At 44.8% G+C, this 20679-nt stretch overlaps 1 protein-coding gene across 1 annotated transcript in view; it reads right to left on the reverse strand.

The window, feature by feature from the left end:
* Positions 1 to 479: 479 nt before the first annotated feature.
* Positions 480 to 20679, reverse strand: part of LOC126209802 (innexin inx2-like) — an 87075-nt gene continuing 66875 nt past the window's right edge. The window contains exon 5 of the mRNA XM_049938938.1: positions 480 to 2311. Within this exon, the coding sequence (XP_049794895.1) occupies positions 2090 to 2311 (222 nt within the window). The 3' untranslated portion in view covers positions 480 to 2089. The remainder of the gene's footprint in view (positions 2312 to 20679) is intronic.

Consider the following 20679-nt stretch of genomic DNA (forward strand, 5'->3'; position numbering starts at 1 on the left):
AAGACTATTAGTATCACTGTTTTGAAGATTCTTACTTAAAGAAACTGTTAATTCTTTTTTCTTATCACACTGGATACACATTCCTAGAAATTATTTCAAAAATATATTACCGAAATTATCTCAAAAATAAAATAAAAATGTTGATAACTTTTCTCTTGTCTCATAGGCTACAGATACTTAGAAACCCCTGTATCATGTTTTAAATGTGTATTACGGTTTTTTTTACTTTCTCTCATCAACGTTCACTATGAGATAAAGTGTTGATAGTGTTATTTTAGAGATCTTCGTTTCAATGCTACTGTATATTAGTGATTCTACAACAAACATCTGCAATCGTAAAATATAACACTTTGTATTTTATAGAAAAACAAATATGGGTAAATATCTTCATATCAGAGCAAATCACAGGTGGTTCTGGAACAATTGCACATTTGCTACGGTGAGTATAACTACACAGCTAACAGCTTTTTTTTTTGTTTTTTGTTTTTTTAGCATCATTGCCATTACACAAAGTCTTAGTGTTGCAGTTTAACATTTTGACCATATTCCTGAATTTGTAGTATTTACCCTCAACTAGAAAAAAATCGTCCAAGAAAAATCAACAAACTATGCACTAAATTCTGTTGATATGAGTTACATGTCTATGCAGAAAATTTCTCTCCTTTTCAGTGGATCAGCCAGGAGAAGGAAATTTTATATTTGTTGACATAGAACAGAAGTTATAACAATAAAGCTATAGTAACTGGCATACATATAATCAGTCAATGTGAACATAAAGAGACCAGTGGAAAATGAAGTAGTTGATGAGGCCACAGAAATACAGTATCTGAAGTAGATTACTGAGAACTCTGTTTATAATGTCTATATGTAGCAGAGTGGGATAAAACTGGAGCATGAGAGAAAACTGAAGTTCCTCAGGAAGGATTTCTGGCTCCTCTTTATGTCAGCAATTACCATTCTCTTTTATATTCACTGGATGTTTGTTGTAATACACATCATTTAGTTTGGAAATTATTTTAAGATTTTAATCGTTTTTCTGTTTAGCTTTAACATACCTTGTCTTTCTGATACCGCAGAAGTCTGCAGTTCTGTTTAGACAGTTCATTGATTACTTGCTTCATAATAAATGCGGTCAGTATTTGCAGTTATTGCTGGAATTATTTAATGTCTGCTATCAATTGTACTTCAAATCATTCTTTGTCTTTGATGTGAACAATTGTAAGCTTCAATAAATATAAATGTATCTACTAGTTCTTAGGATACAGCTGGATTTAAAATGAAAAAAATATATTTCATCAATACCGCATTTCATAGCTTATGACATGATGGAATGGAAATAGATTAGATGTATTTAAAGTGACAGATGTAGTTCAAATTTTTAGTGCCTGCAACAGTAATATCGTCAACAGTCATACAGTTTTGTGCTTAATGGCGCATACCATACCTCATTCCGTGTGTCCACAGCAAAGGCTATCTTTTATAAATAATCATGGCAGGCTTTGTTCTTTAAGATATGGTTTAGCAATGCACAATGCTATTATAAAGTGTTATGAAACCTCTAGTGTTAAAACTGGAAAGAAACACACCATTGTCCCATATCAAAGATTAAGAAATGTTGTTGGAAATGTGTTAAATTATCACCAACGGAGATTCAGAATAGTTAATTACGCCTTATTGAAGTGTACTCTGTGAGTCTAGCTAGGGACAACTAAATACTGCATATGGGATGCCAAACTGTAAACAAATTTGTGGTGGGAAATATCTTCCTTTCGATACGTTACCTGGTACATTATTTTATCCTGGAGGCTTGGTTCGTCACAAAATTCTATATATATCTAGATGCTTAGCGTCTACTTTCTTACACTTTGAATTATGACTAATACTTAGTTTAACAGATGCTGTTGGTATGTTTGTTGTTGTAGGTGACTCGCCAGAGACAAATATGGTGCTGCTAATGCATTATATTCCTGCCTGGAAGAATCGCAGGTGAGGACATGTGCGTAGCTGGAGTGACTCTTCTTCTCCAGTTGGCTGGAACATTTTCTAGGTCCGCTGGCGAATCGCTTGCTGTGGTGTTACTGGACAGCATTCAGACACAAGACACCTTGTCCTTATCATCTCCGATGGACAGATTATCTGGGAATTTCGGCGTCTCCCGTTCTGTGCGTATAGCGGTTGGAGGCTCCCGCAGCGAGTAACGATCTTGTTCCAGCCGGTCCCTCTGTGACTTTACACCTGCGTGACTCTCCTGACCTGGCGAAGACGTCTCGATCTTCTCGATCTTCTCTATGCATTTCCTCACAGTGAGTCCCTGTAAAAATTGTGTGTATATTTTTATCTATTTACTAGCTGACTGACAAAGGTAGACCACTTATACATGCAGCCTGACAAAAAAAAAAGTGAAGCAGCCAGAAGTGGAGAAGCAGACGAAATGGAACCCCACAGTTTGTAAATTTGACTCGATACTGAAATTACCTCTCAAAGAACTTGGCAGTGTGAGCCTAAATATCAGTGTGATGTCACACCCTTTCTGGCGAGGAAGCTCCCGCTGTTCCAGCTGGGATAGGGGGTCATAAAGCCGTTGTATACTCTCCTGAGGCAAGGTAGCTCACAACTATTGAACCTGTCCTTGATATTGTGGATAATGGCACTGGGACAGGACAAAGTTTATGTCCAAGCTGGTCCCACACATGTCGTATCTCGGACAGTGATGGAGACAGTTTTACATGTGAATGAGCATTTTCATGTTGAAAGCTGGCACCACGATACTGTCGCACGAGAGGCAACGCCTGAAATACCATCAGAACTCAAATGATGCCCGATAATAGCTCACACTATGACACAAGAAGTAACCACCGCAGTGTCTCCCCAGAACACTAGGAGAATGGTACCTCTACACAGGTCGCCGCCAAACTGTCCGACCACAGTCATCCAGGCTAATGCAGAATGGTGGTTCATCGCTCAACACTTTGCCCCGGGGTTCGATTCCCAGCCGGGTTGGGGATTTTCTCTGCCCAAGGACTGGGTGTTTATGTTGTCCTCCTCATTCCATCATCATTCGTGAACGTGGCGAGTTTGGACTGTGTGAAGATTGTGACTTTGTATGGGCGCTGATAACCGCGAATTCGAGGGCTCCACAAACCAGACATCATCATCATCATCATCATCATCATCATCATCATCATCATCATCATCAACAACAACAACACTTTGCGACGCCAGTCATCACCACTCCATGCTACCCAATCGGCAACACTCTGAATGGACCCAATTTTTGTTGTGGTGATAACAGCAGTTTGTGCACAGCACTGTAAGTTCCAATTCTGGCTACTGCTAATCTCTGATGAATGGTGTGGGGTAACATGGAATATGGCATGGGGTCCATTTCTTGTTCTCAGATGGTGAGCGCAAATGTGAAAGGTTAACAGCATCTATGGTACACACCCTTCTGATCGTTATGCCTGTCCTCAGGTTCCTATTCAGTGCAGCACTGTGCCATTGCCACACATGAATGCCCAACGACTCGACCAGCTTGCCAGTTCCATCTGATAACGCAGTCTCACACATGTATGGTGCGTCTCCATGTCCTTCCCAGTGATCATTCAGCACCTGACGCTGTTTGCGCCCCCTTATATACCGGGGCTGGTAGAAACACTAAAGACAATCAACAATAATGTGCTGTTGAGGCCATTCTATCTATTACAGAGAATTGTAATGCTGATCATTTACATACCAGCCGATGGTGTACATTGATATCAGGCCATGTCTTCAAGGTGGTTCACTTTTTTGTCAGGCAGTGTACAATATACATTTTCGTCTTTTTTCATGTCACTTATGTCAAAATTCCCACTCCACCCCTAAGAGAGATAGAGGTGTCTTACACCAATACATTGATTTACTGATAGTAAGTCATATACACTGATGGACATGGGGAAATGTTACACCATAAATCTTGGCCGAATGTTACTAAAATGACCATTTCCATTGGCTATAGGATTTGTTCATCATAATGTTATCCTTCTCCAAGCTTACAGACAGTACAGAAAAAAAGCCATTCGTACATATGAATGGTGTGAGTGTGAGCTGTCTATTGGGTTTTAGTGTGCCTAACATCACTGGAACCTTTCAGGTGGAGGTCTCAACACAGTACCCACAGAGAAAGAGCCCGTGCAGCTTGTTGCCATCTTTTGGACTTTGAGAAGTGTCACATAAATGGAGCATCATACTGACAGATCACATACACATTTGGCTGTAGTGCAATTACTGCAGCACAAGTGGTGACGAGGTGAGGCCAGAAGAGTTGTCACTGCTCTTTCCAGAAAGATAACACAACAGTAAGATCGTATGAATAAACCACAGGCTCTGAGGAATAGGCGGACGACGATAGTTGATATTCGGAGAGGTGGGGGTGGGGGTGGGGGCTACACAGGCAGTGTGGGGCAGTCAGACCAACACCAACGTGTCTGTAGATGACCTGAAACCCCATACCTCTCCAGTTCCCAGAATCATGGTATGGGAAGGTATTGGATATAACAATAAGAATGGTTTGATAATTGTTGAAGCAAGGTCGAAGTTGTTAACCTGTAGTGATTCCCATCATAAACAGGACCCCAAATGATATTTTTCAGTAGGATAATCCCACACTGCAGGTCACACCACTTTGAGGTCTTGCCCAGCGACCTGATTTTTAATTCATAGATCATGTCACACATGTGATGGTAAGACGTATACTTTGATACCAGCCTCTAATTAGCAGTCTTGATGGTCGGACAAGGCATGTGTTCCAGGCATGGCAAGAAATTCCTCAAGATATTTGGAGGCCGTTTGTTTCCATGATACAAGAAGAATACAAGAGTTATTGATGATTGCAATGTGTGTGTGTTTATACTGTGGTGTCACTGCCAGACACCACACTTGCTAGGTGGTAGCCTTTAAATCGGCCGCGGTCCGTTAGTATACGTCGGACCCGCGTGTCTGTAGATGACCTGAAACCCCATACCTCTCCAGTTCCCAGAATCATGGTATGGGAAGGTATTGGATATAACAATAAGAATGGTTTGATAATTGTTGAAGCAAGGTCGAAGTTGTTAACCTGTAGTGATTCCCATCATAAACAGGACCCCAAATGATATTTTTCAGTAGGATAATCCCACACTGCAGGTCACACCACTTTGAGGTCTTGCCCAGCGACCTGATTTTTAATTCATAGATCATGTCAGACATGTGATGGTAAGACGTATACTTTGACACCAGCCTCTAACTAGCAGTCTTGATGGTCGGACAAGGCATGTGTTCCAGGCATGGCAAGAAATTCCTCAAGATATTTGGAGGCCGTTTGTTTCCATGATACAAGAAGAATACAGGAGTTATTGATGATTGCAATGTGTGTGTGTTTATACTGTGGTGTCACCGCCAGATACCACACTTGCTAGGTGGTAGCCTTTAAATCGGCCGCGGTCCGTTAGTATACGCCGGACCCGCGTGTCGCCACTATCAGTGATTGCAGACCGAGCGCCGCCACACGGCAGGTCTAGTCTAGAGAGACTCCCAAGCACTTGCCCCAGATGTACAGCCGACTTTGCTAGCGATGGTTCACTGCCTACAAACGCTCTTATTTGCCGAGACGACAGTTTAGCATAGCCTTCAGCTACGTCATCTGCTACGACCTAGCAAGCCGCCGTATTCAGCTACTATGTCTTCTGAACAGATAATATTGTGACTCATGTACCGTCAAGAGCGACGTTCATCATTAATGGATTAAAGATAAGTATCAAACTCATTCCGTCGGCTTTCTGAATTCTAATTCCTTGTCATGTTCCAGAGCTCACGTCAGTATAGTCCTTCCTTCCTCACGCCAGCCTGCGTGAGCTAAAACGCGTGCATTTCGGCGTCCATTCGTAGCACGGTGTTGGCTCTTCTGCCAACACAACATATACAGTGTTTCCTTCACATTCCAATGTCCTTCAGACATGCATGAAGGCTTCGGTGACATATGGAAGTTTGGATCAGTCCTGGAGTCATGCCAGGGTAACCGCTCTCAATGAGAAAATCCGGGCTCGAGTCGCGATCCGGCATAAGTTTTCATGTATCACAAACAGCTGACGTCAATCCGGATTCGTAAAACGCGAACCCATTTCGGAGTACAAAAGCGTATTCGTGCCTGTGGGAGTCTGAACTCCTAATGCAGATGAGCCCCGAATGGGAAGTTTTACCATTGCCCCTTTATGTGACGAATACGTCCACAATTTTTGTGCCGTGTTGAGGCATGTTTTTATTCTCCGTGGCCAGAGAGTCATTTTCGGGGGATTGTCGCGCGAGGGAGAGCAACACGAGCACGTGATTGGCCCTAGCGCTTTCGTGACCGAAGTGGACGCAGTAACTGGGCGGTGTGGTCAGCTGCTGGGTTGCCGACGATGAAAGAGTGCACAGCACTGAAAGCCTCTACTAGCTTGGCGACGGGAAGTCACTAACGGTCACAGTGTGGCGTGGCGCACTGTGGACTCAGCAACCTGGTAGAGCGGTTGGCGTCTTCGGTACCCAGGCGAGAGGGTAGCAGTTGCAGCGGAGGCGGAGGTGGGGCCGAGCAGCGTCTGCGTGCTGTAGCAGCTCACGGTTGCACCCGAGTGGCTGAATGATTCAGAACTGTGTGCAGTGCTGACAAGGGAACCTCCCCATCGCACCCCCATCAGATTTAGTTATAAGTTGGCACAGTGGACAGGCCTTGAAAAACTGAACACAGATCAATCGAGAAAACAGGAAGAAGTTCTACATCTACATCTACATTTATACTCCGCAAGCCACCCGACGGTGTGTGGGGGAGGGCACTTTACGTGCCACTGTCATTACCTCCCTTTTCTGTTCCAGTCGCGTATGGTTCGCGGGAAGAACGACTGTCTGAAAGCATCCGTGCGCGCTCGAATCTCTCTAATTTTACATTCGTGATCTCCTCGGGAGGTATAAGTAGGGGGAAGCAATATATTCGATACCTCATCCAGAAACGCACCCTCTCGAAACCTGGACTGCAAGCTACACCGCGATGCAGAGCGCCTCTCTTGCAGAGTCTGCCACTTGAGTTTGTTAAACATCTCCGTAACGCTATCACGCTTACCAAATAACCCTGTGACGAAACGCGCCGCTCTTCTTTGGATCCTCTCTACCTCTTCCGTCAATCCGATCTGGCACGCATCCCACACTGATGAGCAATACTAAAGTATAGGTCGAACGGATGTTTTGTAAGCCACCTCGTTTGTTGATGGACTACATTTTCTAAGGACTCACCCAATGAATCTCAAACTGGTACCCGCCTTACCAACAATTAACTTTATATGATCATTCCACTTCAAATCGCTCCGTACGCATACTCCCAGATATTTTACAGAAGTAACTGCTACCAGTGTTTGTTCCGCTATCATATAATCATACAATAAAGGATACTTCTTTCTATATATTCACAATACATTACATTTGTCTATGTTAAGGGTCAGTTGCCACTCCCTGCACAAAGTGCATATCCGCTGCAGATCTTCCTGCATTTCGCTACAATTTTCTAATGCTGCAACTTCTCTGTATACTACAGCATCATCCGCGAAAAGCCGCATGGGACTTCCGACACTATCTACTAGGTCATTTATATATATTGTGAAAAGTAATGGTCCCATAACACTCCCCTGCGGTACACCAGAGGTTACTTTAACGTCTGTAGACGTCTCTCCATTGATAACAACATGCTGTGTTCTGTTTGCTAAAAATTCTTCAATCCATCCACACAGCTGGTCTGATATTCCGTAGGCTCTTACTTTGTTTATCAGGCGACAGTGCGGAACTGTTTCGAACGCCTTCCGGAAGTCAAGGAAAATAGTATCTACCTGGGAGCCTGTATCTAATATTTTCTGGGTCTCATGAACAAATAAAGCGAGTTGGGTCTCACACGATCGCTGTTTCCGGAATCCATGTTGATTCCTACATAGTTGATTCTGAGTTTCCAAAAACGACATGATACTCGAGCAAAAAACATGTTCTAAAATTCGACAACAGATCGACGTCAGAGATATAGGTCTATAGTTTTGCGCATCTGCTCGACGACCCTTCTTGAAGACTGGGACTACCTGTGCTCTTTTCCAATCATTTGGAACCTTCCGCTCCTCTAGAGACTTGCGGTACACGGCTGTTAGAAGGGGGGCAAGTTGTGTGAAACTATGAAAAAAATAAGCAAAATATACAAACTGAGTAGTCCATGCGCAAGATAGGCAACGTCAAGGATAATGTAAGCATAGGAGCGCCGTGGTCCCGTGGTTAGCGTGAGCAGCTGCGGAACGAGAGGTCCTTGGTTCATGTATTCCCTGGAGTGAAAAGTTTACTTTCTTTATTTTCGCAAAGTTATGATCTGTCCGTTCGTTCATTGACGTCTCTGTTCACTGTAATAAGTTTAGTGTCTGTGTTTTGCGACCGTACCGCAAAACCGTGCGATTAGTAGACGAAAGGAAGTGCCTCTCCAATGGGAACCGAAAACATTTCATCGCAAGGTCATAGGTCAGGAAAACACGTCTGATATATTCTATACAACACTGGTGACGGCATGTGCGTCACATGACAGGAATATGTTCTCGACCAACCTAACTTGTACACTTGGCGAATGGGTAGAAAGATTCTTCTACCTTTCCCGATTTAGGTTTTCTTGTGGATGTGATAATCACTCCCAAAAAAGTGATGAAAACATGAGTTTGTGACATAAACAGTAAAAAAAAAATTTTCACTCCGGGGAATAATTGAACCAAGGACCTCTCGTTCCGCATCTGCTCACGCTAACCACGGAACCACGGCGCTCCTGAGCTCACATTCTTCGCGATGTTGCATATGTTGCGCATGGACTACTCAGTTTGTATATTTTGCTTATTTTTTCATAGTTCCACACAACTTCTTCCTGTTTTCTCGATTGATCTGTGTTCACTTTTTAAGGCCTATCCACTGTGCCAACTTATAATTAAATCTGAGGGGGGTGCGATGGGGATGTTCCCTTGTGAGTACAATCACCGAGTGTATTGGATAGCAAGCACTGTTCATGCTGCAGTTACACACCGAAGTTTACTAAGAGCTATATTTGCCTGTAGGGAGAGCTACTGTTAAAGCTAAGTTTTGGAGAACAACGACAAGTCGCACTTTGTACCTTTTATTGACCGGTTTCGCTCTTCAAATGAACAAGAGCATCAACAGAATAGACAGTTTAAAGTTAGCTGACAGCTATGCAAACACAAAAAATACGAGAGCTACAAACCCAAGTGATGAAGTTAAATTTCTTGGATGTGAGGTCCAGCAGTTACGCAAAACACCCTTTTTTCAAAGTTCCCTAACATGTTTCAGCACGTCTGTCCCATCATCAGTCGGTTTCTGTTTTATTTAATGTGTAATGTGAACATATTACTAAATAATTACAAAATTACGCAAATATTTAGTTCAAACAACTATTTGTTTCTGTTAGTTAATACCTGTACATTAGGTCTGCATGATTTTGCAGGACCACTTGCGCATTATTTCGTACAGGTAACTTGTCATCTGCAACCAAACGAAGCTTTTTTTTGTTATGGTTTTAGGGCGCAAAACTGCTACGGTAATTAGCGCCCGACCAAACGAAGCTGATGAGAAATTTTGTTGGGAGTTAACCTCTCACTTTACACTTCAAATATTGTGACAAACTAAAATACGTTTAAAACATAAAATGATAGGTTAGCTCCTAGCCGGCCGCGGTGGTCTCGCGGTTCTAGGCGCGCAGTCCGGAACCGTGCGACTGCTACGGTCGCAGGTTCGAATCCTGCCTCGGGCATGGATGTGTGTGATGTCCTTAGGTTAGTTAGGTTTAAGTAGTTCTAAGTTCTAGGGGACTGATAACCACAGCAGTTGAGTCCCATAGTGCTAAGAGCCATTTGAACCATTTTTGTTAACTCCTAACAAAATTTGCCATCAGCATCGTTTGGTTGCAGATGACAAGCTACCAGTACGAAATAATGCGCAAGTGGTCCTGCAAAATCATGCAAGCCGAATGTAAAGGTATTAAGTAACAGACGCAAATAGTTGTTTGAAGTACAGGGTGTTTCAAAAATGACCGGTATATTTGAAACGGCAATAAAAACTAAACGAGCAGCGATAGAAATACACCGGTTGTTGCAATATGCTTGGGACAACAGTACATTTTCAGGCAGACAACCTTTCGAAATTACAGTGGTTACAATTTTCAACAACAGATGGTGCTGCGGTCTGGGAAACTCTATAGTACGATATTTTCCACATATCCATCATGCGTAGCAATAATATGGCGTAGTCTCTGAATGAAATTACCCGAAACCTTTGACAACGTGTCTGGCGGAATGGCTTCACATGCAGATGAGATGTACTGCTTCAGCTGTTCAATTGTTTCTGGATTCTGGCGGTACACCTGGTCTTTCAAGTGTCCCCACAGAAAGAAGTCACAGGGGTTCATGTCTGGCGAATAGGGAGGCCAATCCACGCCGCCTCCTGTATGTTTCGGATAGCCCAAAGCAATCACACGATCATCGAAATATTCATTCAGGAAATTAAAGACGTCGGCCGTGCGATGTGGCCGGGCACCATCTTGCATAAACCACGAGGTGTTCGCAGTGTCGTCTAAGGCAGTTTGTACCGCCACAAATTCACGAAGAATGTCCAGATAGCGTGATGCAGTAATCGTTTCGGATCTCAAAAATGGGCCAATGATTCCTTTGGAAGAAATGGCGGCCCAGACCAGTACTTTTTGAGGATGCAGGGACGCCGGCCGCTGGTGGCCGAGCGGTTCTGGCGCTACAGTCTGGAACCGCGCGACCGCTACGGTCGCAGGTTCGAATCCTGCCTCGGGCATGGATGTGTGTGTTGTCCTTAGGTTAGTTAGGTTTAAGTAGTTCTAAGTTCTAGGGGACTTATGACCTCAGCAGTTGAGTCCCATAGTGCTCAGAGCCATTTGAACCATTTTTTTTGCAGGGACGATGGGACTGCAACATGGGGCTTTTCGGTTCCCCATATGCGCCAGTTCTGTTTATTGACGAAGCCGTCCAGGTAAAAATAAGTTTCGTCAGTAAACCAAATGCTGCCCACATTCATATCGCCGTCATCAATCCTGTGCACTATATCGTTAGCGAATGTCTCTCGTGCAGCAATGGTAGCGGCGCTGAGGGGTTGCCACATTTGAATTTTGTATGGATAGAGGTGTAAACTCTGGCGCATGAGACGATACGTGGACGTTGGCGTCATTTGGACCGCAGCTGCAACACGGCGAACGGAAACCCGAGGCCGCTGTTGGATCACCTGCTGCACTATCTGCGCATTGCCCTCTGTGGTTGCCGTACGCGGTCGCCCTACCTTTCCAGCACGTTCATCCGTCACGTTCCCAGTCCGTTGAAATTTTTCAAACAGATCCTTTATTGTATCGCTTTTCGGTCCTTTGGTTACATTAAACCTCCGTTGAAAACTTCGTCTTGTTGCAACAACACTGTGTTCTAGGCGGTGGAATTCAAACACCAGAAAAATCCTCTGTTCTCAGGAATAAACCATGTTGTCCACAGCACACTTGCACGTTGTGAACAGCACACGCTTACAGCAGAAAGACGACGTACGGAATGGCGCACCCACAGACTGCGTTGTCTTCTATATCTTTCACAACACTTGCAGCGCCATCTGTTGTTGAAAATTGTAACTACTATAATTTCGAAAGTTTGTCCGCCTGAAAATGTACTGTTGTCCCAAGCATATTGCAACAAACGGTGTATTTCTATCGCTGCTCGTTTAGTTTTTATTGCCGTTTCAAATATACCGGTCATTTTTGAAACACCCTGTATATATTTCCGTAATTTTGTAATCATTTAGTAAAATGTTCACATTACAGATTAAATAAAACAGAAACAGACTGATGATGGCACAGAGATGCTGTAACATGATTGGGAACTTTGAAAAAACAGTGTTTTGCATAACTGGCGGACCCTACATCCAACAATTTTGGCTGACAGCATTAAAGATTGCCTTTAAAGTTAGTTGACAGCCCCAAAGACTACTCTGGCTGTATTACAGTACCTAAGCTTGCGTTTAAAGTACGTTTAAAGTACAGTGGTAATGATGACACTGACACCACCAAAGAATCAGTCTCATCTTTAGCACTGTCAGTGTCAATGTCACCATTACCACTGTACTTTAAATGTACTTTAAACGCAAGCTTAAGTACTGTAAGACAGCCAGATTAATCTTTAGAGCTGTCAACTATATATTCTGATGATGCTCTTGTTCATTTGAAGAGCGAAACCGGCCAGTTAAAGGTACAAAGTGCGACTTGTGGCTGTTCTCGAAAACTTATCATGTGACAAGTGTCATTGTTGTCTGATAGCATGCTGCACGTGCCAGTGTGTTCTCTGGAAGTGACTGCCATTTTGATTTTGCTACATCGCACGGCGTATGAGTGAACTATTTGCATTATACAGATAAGCGAAAGATATTTTCTTTGTGTTACTTGATGCCTTTTGTCCAAAAAAAGTCACTTTGTTATGAACTGCTCTGTGCTAGTGATTAGTTGGGCGATTTTTGTACAGGCGTTTATTGAGTTACGGGATTTCTCTCCCAAAAGTCATCAGGCGCGTTTCCCTTGCTGTTTCGGCAGACATTTGCGTTTTCGTTTGTACGTTGTGTAGCTCCAATCAGACCAAACAACTACTGTTGGTCGCGACTTTCATCCGGCGCCCGTTGTCGACGGAAAGCAACGGTTGGTTTCCCTTTACAAACAAAATTATTTTTAAAGTGAAATTTCACGTTCTCATTCGGTAGAGCGGTCACGGATTAGTCTAGAGCGATATTTGTTTTATCGACATGTATAAACGGTGTTGTGACGGCGACCAAAACAGTCGCGGGGTTGTAGTGACGGAAATGCGGCGGGGCCCGCGGAGCGGCCCGCAGACAACAACACAACGGGGTAGGACGGACACGACCAACGGAGGACGTTACAACACAACAAGAGCAGACAACCGAGTTACGAAAACCAAACAAGACAACCACGCCTACTCGTAAAGAAAACACGAAAGTCAATACGCTGTCTAATGCGAGGCGATATGTCCTGAGACGGACGCGACATTAGACTGGCAAGCAGAGTTTTTTTTTTTTCTTTATTGAATTTCAATTCCCCCCGAAGGGGGGCGGGCTGGCAGCAGCTTAGTATGCCGCTCTTCAGCCTACAGACGTTGTGAGAAAGATGCAGAGAATAAATAATAAAAACAGGCGATAAAATCGGAGAGTTAAAGAGTAACATGGCGAAAAGAAATCGTGGAACTTAAAACAAAGAACAGAGGGATGATGAAGCTAATAAAATACATACGAAGCAGACAGGTAAAACAATAGACAGACAATTAAAAAACACGGCGACAGTCTGGATTCTGTTCGCAAAAGACATAAAATTCACACCGAGCGACAGCATGGTTTCTGTTCGCAACATGAGAAAGACAAACAACACTGAATAGTCACTGGAACACTGCACTAAAAAGTTGGCAAATGTGACAGACCACAGTCGAGAGCAGGTGGGGGGAGACGGGACAGAAGATGGGAAAACAAAAAAGGGGGGAAAGGAGAGTAAAAGCGAAGGGGGGAACCGGGAAAGGAGCCGATGGAGGATGAGGACCCATAAGAGGGGTGGGGGGCAGACGCGACAGGGAGTGGGGTAGGCAGAGGAGGGGAATACGGAAGGACTTGGGGGGGGGAGGTAGGGAGAAGTTTAGTGGGGAGAAAACAGGATGGAAGGGGGAAGAGGGAGCCCAGGGAAAGGACAGAGGAAAGGAGGGGGAGTGAGGATCAGAGTTGATAGGAGGGATAAATGGAGGGAGAGAGGGCATCGTCCGGGAGGGGGAGTTGATGGAAACCACCTTGGGAAAGGAGATGGAGGGTGTAGAGATGGAGGGTAGGAGGGCACAACGGTGATGACGTGGCAGGGGGCGGGGATGGGAGAGGAGAGGAGCAACCAGGGGGTGAGGGGGTTCAAGACGGCGGGAGGTGTAGAGGATGCGGATATGTTCGAGGAATAGGAGCAGATGGGGGAAAGGAATGAGATCATAGAGGATCCGCGTGGGGGACGGGAGGCGTATACGGAAGGAGAGGCGGAGTGCACGACGCTCAAGGATCTGGAGGGACTGATAGAATTTGGGGGGGGGGGGGGGCAGATATCCAGGCAGGACTGGCATAACAGAGGATGGGACGGATTAAGGATTTGTAGGTGTAGAGGATGGTAGAGGGGTGCAACCCCCACATCCGGCCAGAGAGGAGTTTGAGGAGTCGGAGGCGGTTGTGGGCTTTGGATTGGAGGGAGCGGAGGGATCCAGGTGAGGTGACGGTCAATGGTGAGGCCAAGGTAGGTGAGGGTGGGGGTGAGGCGGACAGGACGTGCGCAGACAGTAAGGGAGGAATCCAGGAGCCGGAAGGAGCGAGTGGTACGACCTACGATGATCGCCTGGGGCTTGGAAGGATTGAGTTTCAGGAGCCACTGGTTACACCATGCAGCAAAAAGGTCAAGGTGATTCTGGAGAAGGCGTTGGGACCGTTGGAGGGTAGGAGCGAGGGCGAGGAATGCGGTGTCATCAGCATATTGCAAGAGGTGTACTGGAGGGGGGGGGGGGGGTTGGGGCATATCCGCCGTGTACAGGAGGTAGAGGAGAGGGGAGAGCAAGCAGAGCGACAGGCAGGCGCTAAAGTACTCTATCGGGGGCGCCGCTATTGGCCGCTGGGACCACGTGTTCCACTGTGGCGCCCTCACACTAAAAGCGGGCCCGGAGGTGCGCGCCGCCCCAGCTTACGACGTGATGGTGCAGACACCTCCAGGGGTCTTTGACGTCCATGACGTCTGGCGGGCATTCAAATTCCCCTGCTCGTGGTACCAGAAACGGGGACTGTAAGACACGAGGAATAAACAGTATTGCAGCAGCGACTGAGTAGCGCTGCATGCTAGACACTGCTGTCAACTGCTGGAATACTGGTCATTCTTCGTGTTGTACTGTCTGTCTGTGATAGCAAATACCAATCTAAAAAACGCACTAGACTAATCTGGGACCGCTATATCGAATGGGCACGTAAAATTCCTCTTTAAACATCATTTTGCTTGTAACTTGTAATGGTACTTGAACTACGTAACCATTACGGCAGCTCCCTGAACCTCTCGATACCAGCAATATTCTACTGTATTTCCGTAAAGTAGTTGACATATTTCTGAGACAACATTCAGATTTTATTTGATTAATGTAGAGGTACTTTGATACATCGATATATTTATATTGCAATGATATTATTCTTATGTGTATTCTTTCCTTTGCCACTATGATCTTTGTCGTACTTGTAACTCTGATTTTTGGGCGCATAAGTGATAGTGAGTTAGAGTCGGACCTTGAGAAACTCAAGTGTTGGACGTCATGTTGGAAAGACACATATTGTAGCCAGTTCATAAAATGTGAACTTCAACAGTGAGGAAGATGTTTTCAAGTATGTTTTGTATTGTGAAGTGAATAAAAAAGAAGTGTAACTTAAATTCGGAGTGCTGATAATTTTTTTTTTTTTTTTTTTTGCATCACTATTGTGCTACCTTTGAAAGGTTTAATCTTCAAGAGTGGTTTGTGAAGCGCATCTACAAAGCTTGTGAATATAGCGGGATAAAACCTAGGTCTCTTTGCATCCGAGCTTGGAATCATCACCACCTAGATTTTCGACGATAGCCATGATTTTACAACGAGACCAGTGTGGGAAACACGAAGAGATGAGTGCCTAGTTTATTCATTATTACATGAAATGACTTTATTAACTTTGCTCTAATGACACCTGCCACATACACTCCTGGAAATGGAAAAAAGAACACATTGACACCGGTGTGTCTGCTTGTACAGCCCTCTCGCAGTGTCCGGAGCAAGTACGGTGGGTCTATGATCACACGCACGGCACAGCGGACACACCAGGAACCGCGGTGTTGGCCGTCGAATGGCGCTAGCTGCGCAGCATTTGTGCACCGCCGCCGTCAGTGTCAGCCAGTTTCCCGTGGCATACGCAGCTCCATCGCAGTCTTTAACACTGGTAGCATGCCGCGACAGCGTGGACGTGAACCGTATGTGCAGTTGACGGACTTTGAGCGAGGGCGTATAGTGGGCATGCGGGAGGCCGGGTCGACGTACCGCCGAATTGCTCAACACGTGGGGCGTGAGGTCTCCACAGTACATCGATGTTGTCGCCAGTGGTCGGCGGAAGGTGCACGTGCCCGTCGACCTGGGACCGGACCGCAGCGACGCACGGATGCACGCCAAGACCGTAGGATCCTACGCAGTGCCGTAGGGGACCGCACCGCCACTTCCCAGCAAATTAGGGACACTGTTGCTCCTGGGGTATCGGCGAGGACCATTCGCAACCGTCTCCATGAAGCTGGGCTACGGTCCCGCACACCGTTAGGCCGTCTTCCGCTCACGCCCCAACATCGTGCAGCCCGCCTCCAGTGGTGTCGCGACAGGCGTGAATGGAGGGACGAATGGAGACGTGTCGTCTTCAGCGATGAGAGTCGCTTCTGCCTTGGTGCCAATGATGGTCGTATGCGTGTTTGGCGCCGTGCAGGTGAGCGCCACAATCAGGACTGCATACGACCGAGGCACACAGGGCCAACACCCGGCATCATGGTGTGGGGAGCGATCTCCTACACTGGCCGTACACCACTGGTGATCGTCGAGGGGACACTGAATAGTGCACGGTACATCCAAACCGTCATCGAACCCATCGTTCTACCATTCCTAGACCGGCAAGGGAACTTGCTGTTCCAACAGGACAATGCACGTCCGCATGTATCCCGTGCCACCCAACGTGCTCTAGAAGGTGTAAGTCAGCTACCCTGGCCAGCAAGATCTCCGGATCTGTCCCCCATTGGGCATGTTTGGGACTGGATGAAGCGTCGTCTCACGCGGTCTGCACATCCAGCACGAACGCTGGTCCAACTGAGGCGCCCGGTGGAAATGGCATGGCAAGCCGTTCCACAGGACTACATCCAGCATCTCTACGATCGTCTCCATGGGAGAATAGCAGCCTGCATTGCTGCGAAAGGTGGATATACACTGTACTAGTGCCGACATTGTGCATGCTCTGTTGCCTGTGTCTATGTGCCTGTGGTTCTGTCAGTGTGATCATGTGATGTATCTGACCCCAGGAATGTGTCAATAAAGTTTCCCCTTCCTGGGACAATGAATTCACGGTGTTCTTATTTCAATTTCCAGGAGTGTAATAACTTTGTTGTTGCCCGAAAATGCAGTATTTAGCAGCGTGAGCAACACCACAATCATTATTAAATTTTGACCTTTGTTGTGGTAGGGTTGTTAGAAACTCCAACAAACCAACGCTTTCCATCGACAACGGGTGTCACATTAGACACGTTGTGAGCACTATTTGTTTGTGCTGACTGCAGCTACATGTTGCAAAAACGAAATTGCAAACGTCTACTGGAACGCTAGTGAAAATGCGTCTGACAGCTCGTAGGAGAGACCCGCTGAATATCTGTGTAGATATTTTTGTAGGGCGTTTCAGGTAGCTTCTCATCGTAGTTAGTTGGTGACGGCAGTAGTAGAAGATGAGTACCCATTTACTTGCCGTCTAGATGATTTTAAATAAGTCTGAGAGTTGTTGCAGTATCTCATCGTGAATTGCAGAAATGTTTAGTGTATTTCCTGTGTGTGGTCGAGACGTAACATTGTAATTCTTACTATTGTTGCCTGATTCTGTGTGCTGGGGCAAATTTTTCATTTTAATTCTGTTTATTACACTGAAGGTTTCATTTGTATCCTCTTGCTTGCTATATGGGGCTGCAGATGAAGATTTATTTACTCTTACTGAATTTTTGTTCACTTATCAAGAGGAATTTTATGCTGAGTAAATTAATTGTTGAACTGGGTCGGACATCCGCACAACCTCCAGCCCGAACCGCACTACATGCAAAACCTACGCTATAATTCGATAAAAATCAGTGTACTACTTCATGGTGTAACACGTTCCATTTCTGGTAGTTTATGTACCAAAATTGGTTGAAATTGTCTGGGCATTCCGGAGTTATGCTGAAGATACACACATAAATAATTTCTAAGTATTCAGATTTATTTTTAACCCGTTGGACCTTCCTTTGGATGACATGTAATAACGCAATACATCAAGACATACCAGATGGTTATAAATAAACTGCAGCTACTGACGGGATTCCAGTGTTGGCTGTAATTATCGCACGACAGCGAAACTTCGTACATTTGCTAATGCGTTAATGCGGAACTGATTACGTAGGAAATAACATTAGTTCTCATTGTGGCCAGTAGGTGCTCATCTGGCGCTGTACACTGTTTGTATGACGGTATGGCGTCCACGCTGTCATTTCAACTACCGCGAGCAACTGTTGATCACGTCATTTTACGGATTCAGCGCTTCGTCGACGCCTCCGGTGTCCATACTGAACAAATTGTGTAAGCTGCGGTTAATAATAAAATCAACATTTTGCCTTTCTCCCTTGTTTGGCATTTTCTGTCCACGTTCCGATCGTAATCCATTAGATATGGAATCATTTCTATACGTCTTTCATTAACTCACAGCGCTAGATTTGCACCTGGTGGCCAAAATTGGAACTAACATTTTTACCAGCGTAGATCGACTCCGCACAACACTGTGTTGTAGGGCGTCTACATCCACATCTACCAAGTTTCGCTACCCACACTGGACGTCTGTGGGTAGCTGTAGTTTAATTACAACCACCTGGTATCAAAAAAATGGTTCAAATGGCGCTGAGCACTATGGGACTCAACTGCTGAGGTCATTAGTCCCCTAGAACTTAGAACTAGTTAAACCTAACTAACCTAAGGACATCACAAACATCCATGCCCGAGGCAGGATTCGAACCTGCGACCGTAGCGGTCTTGCGGTTCCAGACTGCAGCGCCTTTAACCGCACGGCCACTTCGGCCGGTTCCACCTGGTATCTATAACTTATTAAAAGATAAATTGATATAAATGAAATTCTGTCGTAAGTTGCATTAGGAGGAATGATATATTTATTGGTCGTGATTAGTGTCGGACCTTGTGTCCATTCTCAACTCATCCGTCTTAATAAGTAATTGACATACAGTGAAGTGGATGTTTGTAACAGCCACAGTAGACACCCAAATGACAGTGCAGATAGTGTAACATACAATAGGCAAGTCAGAGTCATGTGTATTGCATTTCTTTTGTGTGCTGTAACTGCATACTTGACTGTATTTCCATTACTTACAAAGGTAGTTGGTTTGGGAATGGGCACAATGTCCGCAAATAGTCACCGCCAATAAATGAAAGCTATTTCTTAATGCATGGAATTCCAACCATTTATTTGAATAAAGGAAAAGTTGCGGTTCTACTTCACCTTCAGCATGCTAGAGATCTGTCATAGATTATAGTTAGAATAATAAACTAGTGAACTGTAGAGATGGAAAATTAACAACACAAGTATTTAGGCGTCCTTTAACAAAGACAGCTGATATGCAACATGCATCATATGCTTCCTGGGAGATCAGCACTGTGTTCTGGATTTGAATTCGAGTCTGGGACTTTTGCGTTTCGTGGGCAAGTGCTCTACCGACCAACCTATCCAAACATGACATATGACCCGCCCTCACACGAGGAAAGGTGCAGGTGAAGGTAAATTTGTGAGGTCGCGTCGCGAGCCGTGCTTTCACAGATCAGCCGGGAGAGCATTTGCCCACGAAATGCAGACATCCCAGTTTTGGGTCCTCGTCCGGCATACAGTTTTGATCTCTCACAAATTTTCAAATCAGCACACTCTCTGTTGCAAAATTAACATTCATTCTGGAATGCATCACGAAATCATGTACCACAAGAACTTCCTTTTTTGTAAACTATTTGGAAAAGTCTATTTTGTAGCCACTTATCTTAGAAAATAGATAAAGGAAAGGCAAACCTACATTTCTATCATTTGTGGACTTAGAGAAAGCTTTTGACAATGTTGACTGGAATACTCTCTTTCAAATTCTAAAGGTGGCAGGGGTAAAATACAGGGAGCGATAGGCTATTTACAATTTGTACAGAAACCAGATGGCAGTTATAAGAGTCGAGGGGCATGAAAGGGAAGCAGCGGTTGGGAAGGGAGTGAGACAGGGTTGTAGCCTGTCCCCGATGTTATTCAATCTGTATATTGAGCAAGCAGTAACGGAAACAAAAGAAAAATTCGGAGTAGGTATTAAAGTCCATGGAGAAGAAATAAAAACGTTGAGGTTCGCCGATGACATTGTAATTCTGTCAGAGACAGCAAGGGACTTGGAAGAGCAGTTGAAAGGAATGGACAGTGTCTTGAAAGGAGGATCTAAGATGAACATCAACAAAAGCAAAACGAGGATAATGGAATGTAGTCGAATGAAGTCGGGTGATGCTGGGGGAATTAGATTAGGAAAGTAGTAAAGGAGTTTTGCTATTTGGGGAGCAAAATAACTGATGATTGTCGAAGTAGAGAGGATATAAAATGTAGACTGGCATGGCAAGGAAACCTTTTCTGAAGAAGAGAAATTTGTTAACATCGAGTATAGATTTAAGTGTCAGGAAGTCGTTTCTGAAAGTATTTGTATGGAGTGTAGCCATGTATGGAAGTGAAACATGGACGATAAATAGTTTG

The sequence above is a fragment of the Schistocerca nitens genome, chromosome 10 (genome assembly GCF_023898315.1).
Source record: "Schistocerca nitens isolate TAMUIC-IGC-003100 chromosome 10, iqSchNite1.1, whole genome shotgun sequence".
Classification (NCBI taxonomy): Eukaryota; Metazoa; Arthropoda; class Insecta; order Orthoptera; family Acrididae; genus Schistocerca; species Schistocerca nitens.